This window comes from Aegilops tauschii, chromosome 3 (assembly GCF_002575655.3).
Source record: "Aegilops tauschii subsp. strangulata cultivar AL8/78 chromosome 3, Aet v6.0, whole genome shotgun sequence".
Lineage (NCBI taxonomy): Eukaryota > Viridiplantae > Streptophyta > Magnoliopsida > Poales > Poaceae > Aegilops > Aegilops tauschii.
The window spans coordinates 504,924,809-504,944,098 of NC_053037.3; the positions used below are offsets into that span (position 1 = coordinate 504,924,809).

At 45.0% G+C, this 19,290-nt stretch overlaps 4 protein-coding genes across 4 annotated transcripts; all 4 read right to left on the reverse strand.

Annotated features, from left to right (window-relative positions):
* Positions 1 to 1,474: 1,474 nt before the first annotated feature.
* Positions 1,475 to 3,567, reverse strand: LOC109744853 (BTB/POZ and MATH domain-containing protein 4-like). Its single transcript, XM_073510912.1, has 2 exons — positions 2,355 to 3,567; positions 1,475 to 1,761 (listed from the first exon to the last, which is right to left on the reverse strand). The coding sequence occupies exons 1-2, from the start codon at positions 3,057 to 3,059 to the stop codon at positions 1,687 to 1,689; spliced, it is 780 nt and encodes a 259-aa protein (XP_073367013.1). The 5' UTR covers positions 3,060 to 3,567; the 3' UTR covers positions 1,475 to 1,686.
* Positions 3,568 to 4,684: 1,117 nt separating this feature from the next.
* LOC109744871 (BTB/POZ and MATH domain-containing protein 3-like) lies at positions 4,685 to 7,318 on the reverse strand. The gene is made up of 3 exons (XM_073510911.1): positions 7,059 to 7,318; positions 5,318 to 6,638; positions 4,685 to 4,962 (listed from the first exon to the last, which is right to left on the reverse strand). The coding sequence occupies exon 2, from the start codon at positions 6,388 to 6,390 to the stop codon at positions 5,545 to 5,547; it is 846 nt and encodes a 281-aa protein (XP_073367012.1). The 5' UTR covers positions 6,391 to 6,638; positions 7,059 to 7,318; the 3' UTR covers positions 4,685 to 4,962; positions 5,318 to 5,544.
* Positions 7,319 to 12,253: 4,935 nt separating this feature from the next.
* On the reverse strand, positions 12,254 to 13,608 carry LOC109744863 (BTB/POZ and MATH domain-containing protein 1-like). The gene is made up of 2 exons (XM_020304009.2): positions 12,652 to 13,608; positions 12,254 to 12,307 (listed from the first exon to the last, which is right to left on the reverse strand). Exons 1-2 carry the CDS (start codon positions 13,606 to 13,608, stop codon positions 12,254 to 12,256), a joined length of 1,011 nt encoding a protein of 336 aa, XP_020159598.2.
* A 1,383-nt stretch (positions 13,609 to 14,991) lies between these two features.
* On the reverse strand, positions 14,992 to 18,848 carry LOC109744867 (histone-lysine N-methyltransferase, H3 lysine-9 specific SUVH1-like). Its single transcript, XM_020304011.4, has 2 exons — positions 16,225 to 18,848; positions 14,992 to 15,386 (listed from the first exon to the last, which is right to left on the reverse strand). Exon 1 carries the CDS (start codon positions 18,739 to 18,741, stop codon positions 16,684 to 16,686), a length of 2,058 nt encoding a protein of 685 aa, XP_020159600.1. The 5' UTR covers positions 18,742 to 18,848; the 3' UTR covers positions 14,992 to 15,386; positions 16,225 to 16,683.
* Positions 18,849 to 19,290: the final 442 nt, after the last annotated feature.

Genomic DNA, 19,290 nt, shown 5'->3' on the forward strand with positions numbered 1-19,290 from the left:
TAAATAAATTAGGTTGTAAGATTGAATCAAGTTTTAGCATATCCATTTCTTCTACTGCTGTTTTAGAATAGGGAGGGAGAGAGAGAGAGAGAGAGAGAGAGAGAGAATGAGAGGAGAAATGGAGTTGCTCCTAGAGAGAATGGATTCAGAAGTACTTCCACCATCGTCTTCCTTCTGCATCCAAGTTTATATGTTGTTTTCGCTGCCCGACGATCGCATTGCATGTGCCCGTGCAGACACTCAATCGACACTCACATTCGAGTTCACGATCAGAACACGACGCACGTAGGCTAACTGAATCTAGTGCTCTGCTAGTGCAACCCAGTGGCTTGAAGCCGACACGACATGGACTGCTACAGTGCCACCAACACACGTACAAAAGCAACTTTAACATGCAAACTTACGCAGAAGGCCAGGGCATGGCAATTAGGACACAAACAAGATTTCCAACAACATGATTTGGATTGATATAAAAGTACGAAAAGTCTAACGCCCACACGTGTGAGCGTCTGGCAACTCGCCCACACGCATGAATCCTCGTCCAACCAATTTTGTACGAATCTTGGCGCGTTCTAGCAGTTTTTGTGTGTCACGTATGACTAAGCTGGTGTGTGGGCATTCATCCGGTCGCCCACACGTTCTTTTTCACCATACGGGGGGCTGGTGTGTGGGCGTTTAGCAATTCGCCCACACACCAGTTTCACGCACGCAGAGGGGGCTGGTGTGTGGGCGTTTATCATTTTGCCCACACCCCCGTCTCCTCGCCCACACCCAAAGCTGGCAATTGCCATGTGTTTCTGCAGGGTACATGGCAACTGCCCTAGCTTTGCTTGTAAGTAGATGGCAACTCTCTTTTACCCCGAGTTGCCGTGTGTTTTTGCATGGTACATGGCAACTGCCCTAGCGTGCACGTAAGCAGATGGCAACTCTTTCTTTTTACATGGCAACTGTCCTAGCGTGCTTGTGAGCACATGGCAACTCTCTCTTTTATCTGAACATGTTTTTTGCCATGCCTTTTTGTAGTGCTACATGGCAACTGCCTAGTGTTAGTGGGTGGTAACTCCTAAAGTTTTGAAATTATGGCAATTGCAGTAGACCAGACCATACATGACAACTGCAGTTGAGCAACCATGGCAACTGTAGTTGTCCGACATGGCAACCGAAGTTCAGCGACATGGCAATTAAACGAACATGGACGAGGGTCTGGACCATGGCAACTGCGGGATGCACGGTGACTGTACGCAGGGCGTGCGGGACCACGAGGTACGAGGACTGACGTACGGGGCGTGTGGGCGTTATCTATTTCGCCCACACGCACGCGTGTGAGAGGGATCAGAAGGGGAAAAAAAGGTGTGTGGGCATTACTTGTTTTGCCCACACGTAGGTGTGTGAGCTGTTCCTCTTATACACCACACAAAATGTGTGGGCAAACTCCTAACGCCCACACGTGTGGCACTTATCGGTGTCCTAAAAGTACTGTAAATCAAGGGCTTGGATAGGAATATTGAAACCGACGAGTACAAGCTGTTCATTTGCCAAACTGTTCTAACCGAAATCAAATGATACTACCGGTGCATCTTACAATTCCTCATACGCATTACTGGAGTTGGATCTCCCTAGGATTAATTTTAGATTCTTGAAGACAAGTTTCAGGTAAAAACTAACAAAAGTAGAAACCTTCACTTATCATTCTTCAGCGAAAGCTTGGCGGTGATATCCAGGACACCCATCTCCATGACTTTTGGCCACCTGAGTTGCCGCCTGAAAGAAACAAAAGGAAGGTTTCATATCACAACTTATATTAAGAAAAGAACAGTGCAAAACATGACAGTGCGTTGCTTCTCTAAATTTGGGAACAAATGTTTTTGTGGCACAACATGAAGCCAAGGCGAATGCTGCAAAGAAAACAAAACTACAACCTAGAAACATGCATAACATATTTCAGAAATATACAGAGAAAACTGACCGTTCTTTCAGATTTTAGGAAGCAAGCTTAGCAATGAGCTCCTTCAGAAGAGAAGGACAGGTTCTAGTTATGTCCTCCAAGCCGTCAGCCGCCGTTATCTCCTTCAAATTGGCGGGAGTCTTGATGAATTCAAAGCAAACCTCCTTCAACCCATGACAATTATGCTGCTCGGCTAGAGTAAGAATAGTCGTCACCGAGCTCACATCTATGTGTTCGCACAGCTCCTCTTCACATAGTCCTTTGAGTCTTTGGAGATCATATTTATCCGCTGCTGCAAGCAAGTGTTGCAGCCACAATGCTTCCTGGGCTTCTCCTTGCTCATCCCCCATGTCTATCTCCATCTCGGGCAGCGAGTCGGTGTAAATAAAGTCAAGCAAGGCCTAAACACCTTTGCTTCCATGTCTTCTACATCTATGACACTTGCTACAGTGCCCTCCTTCATGGAGCCAAGCAGCTCCGCCTTGAAAACCACAGACCGAGCTGCAAGCACGCATCGGTGGGCAGCGAACTTCTGACCGGACACCATGAATGTCACGTCCGTGCCCTCCTCGGACAGGAAGAGGTCGCTGATATGCTGTTTTATGCTAGAAGGCGGCACCTTGATGTGGAGATCAACTGTCGTGGCAATGGCGACGTCACATCGGATGGTGAAACAATCATCTTTTAGATGCTTTGATTTCTCAAGGGCGTCTCTTTTCATGAAATTCCTGTAACCCCAAGAGGGATGAGAGCTGGAGAAATTGTCTGCCTCTTTTGCACGAATATATGTTGAATCTTGCTTCTCAAGCTCGTCGATGAAACTAAATCCGTACTGTACCTTCAGACCCTCCACAGCATTTTCATCAAGACGAAAATAAAGAGATACAGAGTCCGCACAATCTGAGCGGTCGCCATTAGGATAGCAGCTGATGCGCCAACGATGGCCTCCTACCGTAAACGGGAGAGAGACGACCTTCCCGCCATTAGGTGTAGTGGCTTTGATGTGCGAGTAGCGGTTAACCACGAGCAGGTGGTACCCGCTGGCCGCAGAGACGTTGATGGCGTGGCCGACGGCCTCGCCGTCGCCGACGAGAGAGACGCCGGCAAATGACATGGCAGATGGGCAGAATATATAACTGAAATATGAACTGGACTATGTGGGTGAACTCGACAGTACTGCCGCTCGAGTCTTCCTCGTGCGTCAAGTCGTGGAAACTCGGCCGACGCTCTTACAAGCACTTCGTCAGAGTTCACGAACAAGACAGAGGCACCCGGGACGAACAAGATTTGGTCCTCTGCCAAACTATTTGCTTCTGTCAATGGTTGACTCACATCATGATTTCTGTGTATATATAGACGCCAACATACAACACCATAACACAATAGGACTCTTAACTTGAAGCCGTGACGGACATGAACTGCACTAACACACGCGTACACAAACAACTTTAACAAGGAAACTAGTTCCCTAGTATTAACTAGCAGGCTCTCAATCAGGACACGGACAAGTTCTTTTTTTCCTTCTTTTGATGGCACGCGGCGCTCCGGCAGAGGGCCGGACACCAAAATAAATCTTGATCGTCCAGTTAGAGTAACCGACTAGATCTGCAGTTTGGATCGAATTTGAAAGGACACCGATAACTGCCACACGTGTGGTGTATCGGGTGGTTGTGCCGCACGCTCTGTGTGGCACGGAGACGACCCCGCCCACACGACCGCGTACGGGCGCGCGCAGCCACATCCCGCACGTCCGGTGCAGCGCGATCGCCCCGCACGAGCACGTCCGGGCGAGCGAGCGCGCGGCCCGCACGACCCGACTCGGCCGTCGCCCCTCCCCGCCTGCGAGCCACACGCCCCGCGTGTCAGTAACCACGCGTCCCGTCGCGATTGCCATGGTCCGGACCCTCTTCAGTTGCCATGTTGCCATGTTGCTGAACTACAGCTGTCATGTTGCTGAACTACGGTTGCCATGTCGGACAACTACAGTTGCCAGAAATACTTTACGAACTGCCACCTAGTAACACTGGACAGTTGCCATGTATCACTAAAAAACATGGCAAAAAAACATGTTTCGGGTAAAGAGAGAGTTGTCGTCTGCTTACAAGCACGCTAGAGGCAGTTGCCATGTACCCTGCAAAAACACATGACAACTGATAGCTTTTGGTGTGTGAGAGAGAAGACGGGTATGTGGGCGATGGTGGTATCTTTAGGAGTTGCCACCTACTAACAGTAGACAGTTGCCATGTAGCGCTACAAAAAGACGTGGCAACAATAACATGTTCGGGTGAAACAGTTGCCATGTAGCGCTACAAAAAGACGTGGCAGCAATAACATGTTCGGGTGAAAGAGAGTTGCCATCTGTTTACAATCACAAATAGGGCAATTGCCATGTACCCCTCAAAAGACATGGCAAATGACAGCTTGGGTGTGGGAGAGTGGGAGAATGGGCAGTCGTGGGAGATGGGGAACAGAAGTGGTGCGTGGCGTGCGGGCGCGACATCAGTTTCATCGCACGCCCCGACTGGTGAACCGTTGACCGCGGAGAGAGAACGGCGTGCGGGCGAACTCCCTCACACGCCACACACACGAGTTGTCCTACGTGGCACACAAATTCAGTCTTTACGTGCCAAGATTCGTGCAAAAAGTGCTGGATGGCAATGAAGGCGTGTGGGCGAGTTGGCTAACGCCCACACGTGTAGGCGTTAGACTTTTCGATTTGAAAAGTGGCAAGTCACGAAATACTGAAACCGATGCAGTACAAGCTATTGAGTTGCCGAACTGTTCTAACCAAAATCAAATGAGTCGATAGTAGTGGTGCATCTTGGAATTCCTCATACATATCTGCAGTTGATCTCCCTCTAGACCAAAATACACCTTCTTGAGCACATGTTAACAAACCCTAAACATCCTTCAGCGAAAGTTTGGTGCGGATATCTTTGATAACTGGAGGGCATCATCATGAAGCTAGACTGTCCAGGTCTCCCATTGCTATGACTTTTTGCCAACTGAGTTCGCGCCTGAAGGAAAGAAAACAAGATTCATGTCACAACTGATGAAGAAAAGGCACATTACAACGCAAGACACTGCATTGCTTCTTTGAATTGGGAAACAATATCTCTGAATGGTGTGCAGGATAAATCCAGTTCTTTTTCTTTTTGGCCAAAGCGCACATGATGCATCCAGTTAAATTGTTCTTTCAGCCACAACATGAAGTCACACTGAATGGTGCCAAGGAAACAAAAGTGCAACGCGCTGTTCCTTGAAGCGCACGGGAAGCTTGGCGCGGAAGTTAAACATACTCCAAAACAGTGATGAATTAAATCTTGAGTGGATGTCAAAACAGTAATTTTTTAAAATACAGTAAAAACTTACCGTTTTTATAGATTTTACGAAGCGAACTTAGCAATGAGCTCCTTTAGAAGATTGGGACAGGTTCTAGTTATGTCCTCCAACCCATCAGCCGCCGTTATCTCTTTCAAATTAGCGGGTGTCTTGATGAACTCAAAGCAAACTTCTTTCAATCCATGACAATTGTGCTGCTCAGCTAGAGTAAGAATAGTTGTCACCGAGCTCAAATCTATGTGTTCGCACAGCTTCTCTTAACATAGTGCTTTCAGCCTTCGGAGATCATATCTATCCGCAGCTGCTAGCAGGTGTTGCAGCCACAATGCTTCCTGGGCCTTTCCTTCCTCCTCCACCATGTCTATCTCCATTTTGGGCAGTGAATCGGTGTAAATAAAGCTAAGCAAGGACCTAAACACTTTTGGTTCCATATCTTCAATCTGTATGACACTTGCCATTTTGCCCTCCTTCATGGGACCAAAGAGCTCTGCCTTGAAGATGGCAGATTGAGCCACAAGAATGCACCGGTGAGCAACAAACACTTCACTGCCAACCTTGAATGTCACGTCAGTGCCCTCTTTGGACGAGAGGAGGTCGCTGATATGTTGTTGTAGACTAGAAGGTGGTACCTTGATCAAGAGATCAGTGGTAGTTGCAATGGCAAGGTCACAACGAATGGTGAAACAGTTTTCAAGGGTGTCTGTTTCCATGAAATCCATTTGACCCCAAACAAGAGTACTGCTTGAAAAGTTTATTGGCTCTCTTCTGCGAATATATGTTGGATCTTGCATCTCAAGCTCGTCGACAAAACTGACTTCAAACCATACCTTCAGAGCCTCCGTAACATTTTCATCAAGAAAAACATAGATAGAAACAGAGTTGGCACGCATCAAGCAGTCACCATTAGGATAGTATTTGATGCGCCAACGGTGGCCTCCTACCATGAAAGGGAGAGAAAAGATCCCCTTTCCATTAGGTGTAGTGGCTTTGATGTGCGAGTAGCCATTAACCACAAGCAGATGGTACCCGCTGGCCGTGGAGACGTCGATGGCGTGGCCGATGGCCTTGCCGTCGCTGATGAGAGACACGCCGGCAAATGACATGGCAGATGAGCAGGATTTAACTGAAATCTGATGTGGAGTATGTGGGAGAGCGAGTTGGTTTAGCAGATTAGCACTCCAACCACATGCTATCTATGGAATGCTAGATCGTAAAGAGGGGGAATTCATATGGATTACCCCCTCATCTTCCTCGTGCATTCAAGTTATAGCAGAACAATTTCACTAAAGTAGAATCCTCAGAGTCGGAATCAAATTCACAGCAGATCTTCTTTGATCCATTTTTCTCTCACCTACACAGATATTTACAAGATTCAGTATAGAGCTTTAACCTGATTCATGGCCTTTCATTTACATAAGTAGACACAAAGTAATATTAGAGCGAAGAAGAACAACACAAATGATTCATGCCGAACAGTAAGCAGGTCATATGGTATCTATATCAGCTGGAAACTGCCGCTGCAAAGAGCCAAGGAAACTAACCAAAATGTCTACTAATTCTCTGCATGGTGCAGACCAAATCTCCATAAACCATATATTGCAACATCCAAGGAAACTGAAAGGGAGAAACTCCAGGATCTGGAGATTATGCACACGAACTACAGAACCTATGCGTGAGTTGAGTTCCAAGTGAGCATCTAGTTGGGCTTCAAGTGCAATCAGCTGCCAAGAAGATGGATTTAAACCTAAACACCGAAAATGAATTAGCATACCTCAAATTCAGATTCCCACGCCACGGAGATGAAGCTGAATCAATAGCCAGCAAGGGAGATAGGGGGCTGTTCCAGCAACAGGCGAATCTGCCTCCTTGGTGGTGGCCGCCACCGCCGTCGTCATCAGCAAGAACCTAGGGGCATCATCCGTCTCGCAGTCTGTCACCGGCGGCGGCGGCGGCGGCGGCGGAGGCGAATCGAGCGTGGTCGGACCTGTTGGCTTTTGGGGAATACAGTTTCGATCCCCAAATCCTGTATGTTCTTTTGTTTTTAGCTGAAATCCTGTGGTTCAAGTGGTGGGCCCTACTTTTTTGTCCATTCATATAAAATAGAGGTTTTTTTTTTTGGAATGTCATCGTGGCTACTTTATTGCAATGGCATTCACCGCAAAATCAGGGTTCATCAACCCAATTACAAAAGCTATTGCTATCATACGCAAATTCAGCTAAACAATGCACCGCTTCATTCGACTTCCGGACACAGTGCATGAATTCATCAGCTAAGCGGCAATTGAAGCTATGGGATGTCAAATTGCATATGCATGGAAGCTTTTAGCCAGCAAACGGTCGATGTTTCCCACAAGTCTTCCATGTAGACAGCGGATATAACTCTAACTATCCCAAGCTAGCAAAACTATTCGTCTACCTTGACTAAAAATAGAGCCTAGTGCATGTACAACCCTCGTTGGTTCACCGTTCCCCCCTTCCCCACCAGTTTTCGCTCTTCTGCCGTTTTCTCCTGTTAGTCACTCATGCATTGTTCATGCGCATTCCCACATTTTGATGTTTAAGGCCATGGAGAGCATGACTGCCATGTCAATGACTCCTTGAACATGGTGCATTATGGCCGCCAACTGTTGCAGCTACCACCATCATTGAGGGGACCATGATCGGATTCTCGCGTCCTTGTGGCTCGACCACACAAACTTCTTTGCGCTATCCACCGCGATACAGCACATATGTGATACGGACATGAATTACATGAATGACACGATCTCTTTGTCTCCCTGGCATGACCGTACAACACTCCTGGCGAAGACCTTGTCTAGCCCCCACACCCAAAACCCAGACTCGTCTGCCGCCCATAGTTAGCGAAGCTGCGACTCGCACATGGGCGTAGACATCTTCTCGGACACAGAGCAACTGGTGATTTGACATCGCAAAGATCATGGGTAAATAGTGTGTGGTGGCGTCGGAGGCTAGCACCGCGCTGACGATGTCTGCTGCTCCGAGAGGCGCCTCGAGTCGTAGTCCAACTCGGATATACGGGAGCTGACTTTCATCTAGATGCATGCCAAAAAGTGTGAGTTAAGATTATCGGTCTATGATTAGAAAAAGCGAGGTTGAGAGAGAGTACACAACCAATGGAGGAGTCTGACATCTGTCTCCCACGACGGATGAGCCACACCTCAAACAATGAAACGAGACAATGGCTTGGGGGAGTCAAAACAAGAAATAACCTAGTAGTAAATTTTACATGGGTGAGGAATGGCATTCAATAACCTAGTAATGAAGCTACTTCCTCCTTTCCGGTTTATAAGGCTCAATTCAAAAATTTCACCAACTAAGGTAGATGGTGAGTGGTGAAATACTTTTTGTAGTTTGCAAAAGCACCCAATTAATGCTCTTTTTTTCCTTAAAAAAGTATGTTTACCAATGCATTAATTGCAATGCATGCATGCATGCATAAATTACATGCATTGGTCAATTTTCTCTTAATACCTGCATGCAATGATTTAATGCACCTTGGAATCTGAACATGTGATGGGAAACAACCAAATTGAGCCTTATAAAATGGAAAAACTAAAATTTTGAGATAAGCCCTATAAACCGGAAAGGAGGGAGTATTTTAATATAGTAACTCAAGTGACTATAGTCTCGCAATACGCGACATTAATCTAGCGTTACTAAGGCTGGTCATAGTGGGAAGTAATTTATACTAGTGTCGTGCATATCACACTAGTCTAAGTTACTACCTCTATAATGCAAAGTAGTATCATAGTAGTAGTGTCATAGATGGCTTCATTTATTAGCTTATAGACTCCGTTTTCCTTGGGAAACACTATGTTATGGTAACATATTATGTTACCACAAACACTTCTCTCTCCTCATTAAATACCTATCACATAAGAAAAATTGTCTTGGGTCTGTTAAGTTACTCCCTCTGTTTTTATTTACTCTGCATATTAGATTTGACGAAGTCAAACTTCATAAAGTTTGACCAAGTTTGTAGAAAACAAATAAACATTTATCATAACAAATCTATATGATGTGAAAGTACGTTCAATAATGAATCTAATAGTATTGATTTGTTATTGTATATGCTATTATTTTCGTTCATAAACTTCCTCAAAGTTTAGAAAGCTTGACTTTGACCAAAGATAATATGCGAACTAAATAAAAACGGAGGGAGCACTAGCTAATTAAGTTACCCCACTATGACTAGCCTAACAAGAATGGCCACGCACACATAGCACGGGATGCCGCGCACCATAGCGATGGTGAGCGTGTCGTCCATGCGCTCAGGGGTCGCCGCGCCCTGTGGTGGTGGCGGTCAAGGCGGAGCGACGCAGTAGGGGCAGATCTGGCAAGGGCATACATGCATCACCGAGGTAGGGAGGCGCGTCGCTGGATGAGTAGGGGCCGAGTCAGCTCTCGAGCTAGAGAAGAAGGGGACGATGTTGGCAATGCTTGCTACTTCCATGCCGGTCAGGGTTCACCGTGAGCTCGATCCATGGCGTCTGCGGTGAGGTCAGTCGCGGCAAAGAGAAGGTGTCAAACTAGGATGGCATGCTATGGGGAAGCTTCACCAAGCTTCTGGAATGAGAGGGGGAAATCAAAAGCGGTGGTGAGGTGGCGTTATCGGCGGTGCTCCATAGAGACAAAAAGAAAGCGGATTGAACGGAAGGAAGAAGATGACTGCTGGACATGTGGGACCAGCTATAGTTTCATATATTCTTTTGATGGCCCAGATGCTATGTCAATGCCATGTTATCTATGACTATTCACCAAGATGCCACGTCGACCAAAACCAGCCTTGAGCCAGACTAGGGGGTAAGTTGTCCAATTCCAATAGTTGAAGGGTGTAGTCTAACCGGTTTCGTAGTTAAGAGTTGTAGATTAAACCATCCCTAGAGTTCAGGGTTGAAATATGCACTTCTCTTAAAACAGATCGACAATCAAGTTAGCGGTTTGAGAGATATAGTATTTGAAAAATCAATGCTTTAGGGGTTTGTTTATATCATACTTGCATCTTTTTGGTTGGTTGCATTTATGCATTTTTCTTTACCCGTGTAAGAAAGAAAACTACTCCCTTTGTTCCTAAATATAAGTCTTTTTAGAGATTTCAATATAGATTACATATGGAGCAAAATGGTTGAATCTACAACCTAAAATATGTCTATATACATCTATATGTAGTCCACGTTAAAATCTTTAAAAAGACTTATATTTAGAAACGAAGGGAGTAGTAAGTATGGTTCTAAGAGAAGGAACTGCTCATTCGGACCAAGGAGAACATACCAATCTACAAGGTAATTTTAAAATTACTGAAGCTTGGTTTGATCAAGCAGTCGAGTATTGGAAACAAGTTATAGCACTTAATCCGGTAAATTGTATGAAAGCAAAAAAATGGTTTAAAACTACAAAGAACTTTGAATTTGAATAAGATCATGCTACCTTTTTCTTTCAAAAAATGGATTGTTTGGTTGTTGATCCATTAATTAAATAAATTAGGTCGTAAGATCAAATCAAAGAATTTTTGTATATCCATTTCTTATACTTCTATTTTCACGGTATATCATTAGGATAAATCTAAGATAAGGTGCAGAATAGAGTGAGAGGAGAAATGGAGTTGCTCCAAAAAAAACCTACGTGGGGCATGTCCGCTACCTAGTCTTTTGCCCTTATATACATTGAAAAGTATGTTTTTGGTCCCTCAAGTTCTCCAAAAGTATAAACATGGTCCCTCAAGATTTTTTGGTATACATTTGGTCCTTCAAGTCTTAAAACCGGATAAGTTTGGTCCAAAAGCAAATTTTAAGCACGTTGACCTGGTTTGACCATGTTTGACTAATGAACAGTAAATTCAAAAGAAATAGCAAAAAAACTCTGAAAATTTGTGTGCTATTTCGACATCCGAGGAGCTTGTGGCAAAATAATAATAATTTTCACTCACAAAAAAAGCCAATTTTTTTTTGCTAGAGCTCCTCGGATGTTATTTGACCACAAAAATTTACACGCAGCAAGCGCATCCAAGCATGTTGGTTGTCACAAAATTAAAAAAAATGAATTTGTTTGCTATTTTGTTTGAATTTACTGTTTATCGGTCAAACCGGGTCAATGTGGTCAAACCCCGTCAATGTGCTCAAAATCAAATTTTGGACCAAACATATCCGGTTTTGAGACTTAAAGGACCAAATATATACCAAAAAATCTTAAGGGGCAAAGTCTATACTTTTGAGAAACTTGAGAGACAAAAATATACTTTGCTCTTATATATGTGCATAGAGAGAGTGGATTAAGAAGTGCTACCACCCTCATCTTCCTTCTGCAGCCAAGTTTATACGTTGCTTTCGCTGCCCGACGATCACATCGCAAGTGCACGTGCTTAAACTCGCCGGAGTTCACGAATACAAGTACAGAACACGTCGCACACAGGCTAACTGAATCTAGTGATCTGCCATCCAAGTTTCCTTTCATTTTATTTCTTCTCTCAGTGGCGATACACAACCTGCTGTGTGTATATACGCACGGACAGACGGCACCATATCGCATTGGGACTCAACTTGAAGCAGGCACGGACATGAACGGCTACAGAGCTACCAACATGTTAGTGCCCTAACAAGAACTTTAACATGCAAACTACTAAACCCAGAAGGGCATATCAATTAGGGCACAAACAAGATTTCCAACAGGGTGATTTGGATGGATTTGAAACCACGGGGTTGGATAGGAATAATACTAAAACCGACGGGGTACAGGCTGTTCAGCTGCCAAACTGTTCTAACCAAAATCAAATGAGACTAGTGGTGCATCTTAAATTTCCTCATACGCATTACTGGAGTTGATCTCTCTCTAGGATCAAATGTAGATTCTTGACGAAAGTTTCAGATAGAAACTATCAAAAGGTAGAAACCCTCACTGATTATCCTTCAGCTAAAGCTTGGGGATGATATCTTTGACAGTTGAAGGGCATCATATACCTAGACTTTCCAGGACACCCATCACCATGACGACCTGAGATGCCGCCTGAAAGGAACAAAAGGAAGGTTTCATGGTCAAATTATTAAGAAAACAACAGTGCAACACATGACACTGCGTTGCTTCTGTAAATTTGGGAAACAAATGTTTTTGTGGCACAACATGAAGCCACGGCGAATGGTGCCAAGAAAACAAAACGACAACCTAGAAACATACATACAATAATTCGGAAATATACAGAGAAAAACTAACCGTTATTTCAGATTTTAGGAAGCAAACTTAGCAATTAGCTCCTTTAGAAGAGAGGGGCAGGTTCTAGCTATGTCCTCCAAGCCGTCAGCAGCCGTTATCTCCTTCAAATTAGCAGGAGTCTTGATGAACTCAAAACAAACCTCCTTCAATCCACAACAGCTGTGCTGCTCAGCTAGAGTGAGAATAGTCGTCACCGAGCTCACGTTTGTGTGAGTGCACAGCTTTTCTTCACAGAGTGCTTTCAGCCTTTGGAGAGCGTATCTATCGGCCGCTGCAAGCAAGTGTTGCAACCACAATGCTTCTTGGGCTTCTCCTTCATCCTCCAACATTCCTATCTCCATCTTGGGCAGTGAATCGGTGTAAATAAAGTTAAGCAAAGCACTAAACACTCTTGGCTCCACGTCTTCTACATCTATGACACTCGCTATTGTGCTCTCCTTCATGGATCCAAACAGCTCCGCCTTGAGGACAGCTGACCGAGCTGCAAGCACGCACCGGTGGGCAGCAAACTTCTCACCGGACACAACGAATGTCACGTCTGTGCCCTCCTTGGACAGCAGGAGGCCACTGATATGCTGTTTTATGCTAGAAGCGGGTACTTTGATGAAGAGATCAGTGGCCGTGACAATGGAGAGATCACATCGGATGGTGAAACAGTTATAATTTAGATGCTTTGATTTTTCAAGAGTGTCTCTTTTCATGAAACTTGGGTAACCCCAACTTCGTGAACAGCTAGAGAAGTTGTCTGGCTTGCTGGCACGAATATGTGCTGAATCTTGCTTCTCATGCTCGTCAACGAAACTAAAAATGGACTGCACGTTCAGAGCCTCTGCAACATTTGCATCAACGAGACGTAGAAAGAGAGATATCGAGTCGGCGCTCTCTGGGCGTTCGCCATTAGGATAGAACCACATGTGCCAACGATGTCCTCCTACCATGAAAGGGAGAGAAACGATCACCGTGCCATTAGGTACGTCTTTGATGGATGAGTAGCGGTTAACCACAAGCAGGTGGTACCCGCTGGACGTGGAGACGTCGATGGCGTGACCAACAGCCTTGCCGTCGCCGACGAGAGAGACGCCGGCAAATGACGTCATTGCAGATGGGCAGAACTTGACTGGGATCTGATATGGGGTGTGTGGTGAATTGGAGTAAATAGCATAAAACTACCATAATTCGCGTCATGGTTCCAAAAAACTACCACATTTTTATTTGTGACCGATAACTACCAGAATCGGCGTCGGCTGTTTTAAAAAACCCAAAACATCCGTGGCTAAGGAATTAAACCGGTTTATGACAGGTCGGGCCCGCACCTAAACGAACCGTTTGTTTGACCGTTCGTTTGACCGTTAACTGACGTGGCATAAAATCAATCAGGTCCCTGTCAAAAAAATGAAAAGCAATCGGGTCCCTCCAGCCAGCTCCCAGCCGCCGTCCACCTCGCCTCCTTTCCCACCCCACTGCGCCTCCACCTAGCGGCCGCCACGCCGCCACCGGCGAGCTCACCTCCAGAGGGCATGAAGGCAGGGGCTGCCGAAACGAACGGTCAAACAAACGGTTCGTTTAGGTGCGGGCCCGACTTGTCATAAACCGGTTTAATTCCTTAGCCACGGATGTTTTAGGTTTTTTGAAACAGCCGACGCCGATTCTGGTAGTTATCGGTCACAAACAAAAATATGGTAGTTTTTTAAAACCATGACGCGAATTATGGTGGTTTTATGCTATTTACTCGGTGAATTGGGGTAGCAGATTAGGACTCGCACTCCAATCATTCGTTATATATGGAACACTGCACACTGAGGAGTAAAGAGGATGAATTCGTAAGGACTACTGCGCGCCCCCTCGGCTTTCTGGTGCGTGCAAGTTATGGCAGCGTGATTTCAGAGCACGTTCACACGGCTGCATGCGTGCGCTTGGGAAACGGAGCTGCGGCAGTTTGGTTTACGTCTCTTCGAGAGCCGGAACAGGCATAGTCAACTAAGGACGTCCGTCAACTAAATCGCCTCCACTTCCCAGGGAGATGAACAGATGGCCTAGTTGATTGCAGATGACATTGGCATGGAAAATCATGGTAACGATATGGGCAACGCGGCAACCACGTTATGCTGATCCACGGCGCATGAACATCAGCTGAACTAAAACCAAGAAAATTTTATCAAAACACTGCACTACGAAGCAACTGGCACTCGAAATTTTCCTCTCCGAAATGACAGCGGACACACAATGTTGGATCTTCTAGGAGACAAATGGCTCGATGAAGCGAGCACGCCAATTGGAGCTTCTACCGCAAGACGGACATATTTTATCTGCGGCAAAGCAAAACTGATCAACACTTCACCAGCACTGACGAAACAAAATAGTTCCTGCACCGCTCGCCACCTATATCATGGCACCACAGCAAACATTTCCAGCAAAATGGTACCCTACCATCTTGCCTACAGATTCACCCGATACAGATATACGCTAAAAACACAGCCATAGGTCTACCATCTTGCCTACGGATTCACCAAGCCGGATTGATCCGCTGCCTTCATTATTCACTCGACATGGCAATTACAGGACAAACTGATCCACTAGGATCATTACAACAGGAAAACAACAGATTCACAACAGCCTCGCAAGACCCTGTACAGATCTTTGCAACCATATATACATAAAGTTCCACTGGATGGTCTCAGACAGGAGCAGAGAACTACAGTACGAAGACCATAGCAACATAGTTTGCCCTTATTGGAACATCTACCAGTCCTTTGTGCAACATGTACTCTAGAGTACGCCTTATTCTAACTATGAAGAGGGGCAAAGTTGTTTCAGCTGTGGCTGCAACACCACATGTATGCTGCTGCTTCATGATGCCACAAACGTTCCGCTGCTTCTGTTCATCAAAGATAAGCTCATCAGATTACGAACTAGACATACATCTAACAGGATCTACAGGTGGATGGGAAACAAATGGTTCCAGCAGTTGTTGTGGTGAGCCTTATGCAGATTTCATAAACAAAAATCGAATAAGAAAAACAAGCTCAGTAATTCAAAATCATGCGAGGAAAGAGTGTTCTGAAGGCATCCATGTGTGGGCTATAAAACAACATTATTTCTTTTTTTGGTCATAATATTTCTGCACAATGTTTGAAAATTGGTTTTAGTACTCATATCATACATAAAAATTTCTACAAGCAAATATATAGTTTATTGTTTTTTTAAGGACCTGAATATCCAGCAAACCTCAGATTTTTAGGCATGCCAAATCGAACGTTTTTCATGGCAAATTATGTTCGCCGAGGATGGTAAGTTTAGTTGGCGAGCATGGCAAATCCGCCTCAGTTCATTTTTTGCCATGAAATTGCCGTGCTTGCAAACTAAATTTTACATCATCACCAATATAAATTGTCATGAAAAAACGTTCGATTTGCCATGCCTAAAAATCTGACGTCAGATTTTTAGCATTCCCTTTTTTAATTCCTGGTTACCAAGTTGCCAAACTCGAATCATGTTTCTAAAGTGAAATTTTATATAGAACACAAAGATACACTCCTGTGAGTTCTGACTTTACAAAAGGGCGCAAACTACTAATACTCTATTAGAATATTTGCATCTATCAACATCTCAGGAAAACATCACACCCATAGATGACAGCATTATCTAAAATGAAAGTAGGACATCTTTCGGAAAAGTAATGTTGAGAAAGGAAAAGGTAATCAGAAATCACTAACCTTCAACTGGCAAATTATCCCTTACGGGTTGATTATTTAGCCAAAGGAAGCTCTGCACTTGCGAGACCAACATAAGCAATTCTTAGACCTCCGACACCCAGAATTACTTCCCAGCTGAACATTACCTTGGCTCTGACCATAATCATATGTAAGCTCTGTCATTGGAGGAATGTGCTTAAGTGCAAAGAATGCGATGTGTGGATATCCCTCATCACCATGATCATATAGAACTGGTTGCCAGAAAACATTAGGTGAGCAGCTGTGGTTCATAAAGCGAGCTATGTTGCCAGTCCGTTTTGCACTAATAACTATTGGCAGCTGCTTAGATGGTTCTTTTAAGTCGGAAGGACTAGATTCGCCCAGTACTTCTAGTGCATAGTTCCATCTTACGTGCTGCTCCGAGGGAGGGGTCTCAAAGATGTAATCGTCTTCTGCATCAACAGCGTTCTTGTCAATAATTTAACCTGCATATTCACAGATAAATGTGCCTGCTCGGATAGGATCCCAACTACGGAGGCCCCAACCTCGATCTCCCGTCTTAAACACTTCAAAGTGGATTTGGATACCTTGTTGTACAACCCGGTTCCGGCAATCATGTACACAAGTGCATGAATCATTGCACTCATATAACATAGGCATCCGACTAACAAGTGTGCCTGAAGCACTGTAAGGAAGGTCACCAGCATTTTGATGCGTACAAGAACAGTCGTTATCACCAGGTAGGCACACGCTTATGCATTTGCAGCCTTGCATCTTTCTCATTGAGCTCAGGGAATTCATGTAGTTAAGTTTAGTTGTATAGATGAAGTGGCTAGGGCCTTTCTCGTCATCGACCTCATTTACAAGGCAGACAGGTTTACTTTCCACACCGTATGATATGTCGTTCAATATAACACGATCTCTAGAGGATGGATTTTCCCTCCATTTTTCAGTCTTCTTCCAAACTGCAATGCCATCAGGTTGTCCAGGTTCTCTCAGCAACTTGTGTTTAAACACATTGAACCCAGATTTCCCTTTCTCCACCCAGGCCTCTCTGATCTTGTAAAGGCCATCATATATGTATATCTTACCAGTTGAACAAGTCAAGTCTCTCACAGTGCGAACAACTCTAATGGGATTACCTCTATACAAACTCCTCTCCAGTGCAAGATTACCTCTCTCAAGCTTTTGGTCATCCTTACCAGACATGCCATGTCCAGTGTAAACCAGAACATCTGGATCATCTTCGGTATTTTCATACACACCAGCTGCCACAACGCTAATGGCCACAGGGTCCTCCTCCTTACCAAACTTAGCAGACATGTAGTCTATCCCTGCCATGCTCTGACTATTTAACCCTACCAGGCACATCTCGATTCTGAAGTAGAACATGTCACCAACCTCAACACCTGGAACCTCTCCAATCTTCTTGCTCTTATTGACGCGAAGTTCAGCGTTCATCATGATACTCCCAGCCTTCAAGTTATGCTGCTGCTTCGCTACTTGCTTCGCCTCATCCAGCTGAATGAGCCGTCGCCGCAGTGCATCAAACATAAAAAGTACATTATCTGCATATTCCCTGGGATCATCTGAAGACAAAGATGGCAGGTGCAGCAGGCTTGTGTCAATTTTCCTGGGCCGTCCACGTTTTGATGTGTCCCCACTGTCAACATCTTCAGAATGACTTGAAGGAGTCACTGAACTATCAGGCACACGCTTCGGCTGCCCTCTCTTCCTCTTACCATCCTCCAATAAGGTGACTGCAGACGGAGTCTGCATAAGGGGCTCACTCTCTTTTGAATGAACTGGAGGAGTTAAAGTATCTGAACTATCCTGCACAAGCTTGGGCCGCCCCCTTATCTTTGTAACAGATTCATGTACGCTAGATGCAGGAGGTGTCTGAAAAATAGGCTCGCCGTCTACTATAGGCACTGAAGGAGTTGGTACGACAGAAACATCTGGCACACGCCTGGGTCGTCCCCTCTTCTTCTTACCAGATTCCTGTGTGACGGCTGAAGGGGGTGTCTGGAGAACAGTATTATTACCTTCTGGGGGAGCGGAAGGAACTGAAGGAACCAAATGAACTGGAGGAGCCATAGGAACCAAATGAACTGCAGGAGCCGTAGGAACAGTAGTATCTTGCACACGCCTGGGCGTCCCCCTCTTCTTCTTACCAGATTCCTGTGTACTGACTGCTGGAGGAGTTTGCAACACCGGGGAGACCATTGTGTTGTTTGAAGTACCATTAGCATTAGCCGCTCCATTCATATGAACCATATATGGTTGCACCGGGTTGGGATCAGCAGGAGCGGACAGTGCTGCAGAGGTTGGCAGAACATCACCAGGCACTCCCAGTTCGGTACCTCCAGCATATGGTCTAAATGGGGTGACACAGACAACTGGAGGTGAGCCTTTTATGGTAAAAGTGTGCATCCCAAGCGGTGCAGGGAACATGGGGGTCAATGTGCGCAATGGTTTGGCGTCGAGGACTGCTGCATCATTCAACACAACTGAAGCGGGCTGCTGATTTCCAGCCATTGTAAGCTGCCAACTGATATTTTCTCAAATGAAAACTTACGCCAGCAATTCCTTTGTATCCTCGTCTACAGGTCTAGACTTGTGCACAAGTCATACTTCAGAGAAAGCTGAAAAAAGAATATTGTTCAGTGCCTTGAGTATAGAAGTCATAAAGAACTTAAGCTGTTGGTTGTTTAATGCAGATCATGAAGCAGTAACAGTGGATATAGAAAAAAACATTAACACTTATAGTTCATCACATACGTTCACTGATTACTACACAGAAGACATGCAACATTAATAGCATAATCACGACAAATAAACAAAGATGAAGCATTGATCAAACTTTGCTTGCTAAATGTGCCATCAATCGAACTGTTAACATTGTTACTTTTGTAATGTTGAGATGGTACATGCGAAAATGGCACGGCTGTTCGACACAAAATGCTTTCATGGGATTGTTTTCTTTCCTAATTTATAAACTATGGCAGCAAAGTACCTTAAAGGTTGTGTCATGACCTAGGTTATGGAGGGGATAGCCGTGGTGGTAGGAGGGCGAGGGTAGGGAGT

Excerpts from the sequence above, each read along its gene's own strand:
- LOC109744871 (XM_073510911.1), bottom strand. The coding sequence starts at position 6,390 with ATGTCATTTGCCGGCGTGTCTCTCATCAGCGACGGCAAGGCCATCGGC.
- LOC109744863 (XM_020304009.2), bottom strand. The coding sequence starts at position 13,608 with ATGACGTCATTTGCCGGCGTCTCTCTCGTCGGCGACGGCAAGGCTGTT. Across the intron at positions 12,308-12,651 it reads GCTGTTGTGGATTGAAGGAG|GCGGCATCTCAGGTCGTCAT; the intron begins GTTTGTTTTGAG and ends TGTTCCTTTCAG.
- LOC109744853 (XM_073510912.1), bottom strand. The coding sequence starts at position 3,059 with ATGTCATTTGCCGGCGTCTCTCTCGTCGGCGACGGCGAGGCCGTCGGC. Across the intron at positions 1,762-2,354 it reads TAGAAGACATGGAAGCAAAG|GCGGCAACTCAGGTGGCCAA; the intron begins GTGTTTAGGCCT and ends TGTTTCTTTCAG.
- LOC109744867 (XM_020304011.4), bottom strand. The coding sequence starts at position 18,741 with ATGGCTGGAAATCAGCAGCCCGCTTCAGTTGTGTTGAATGATGCAGCA.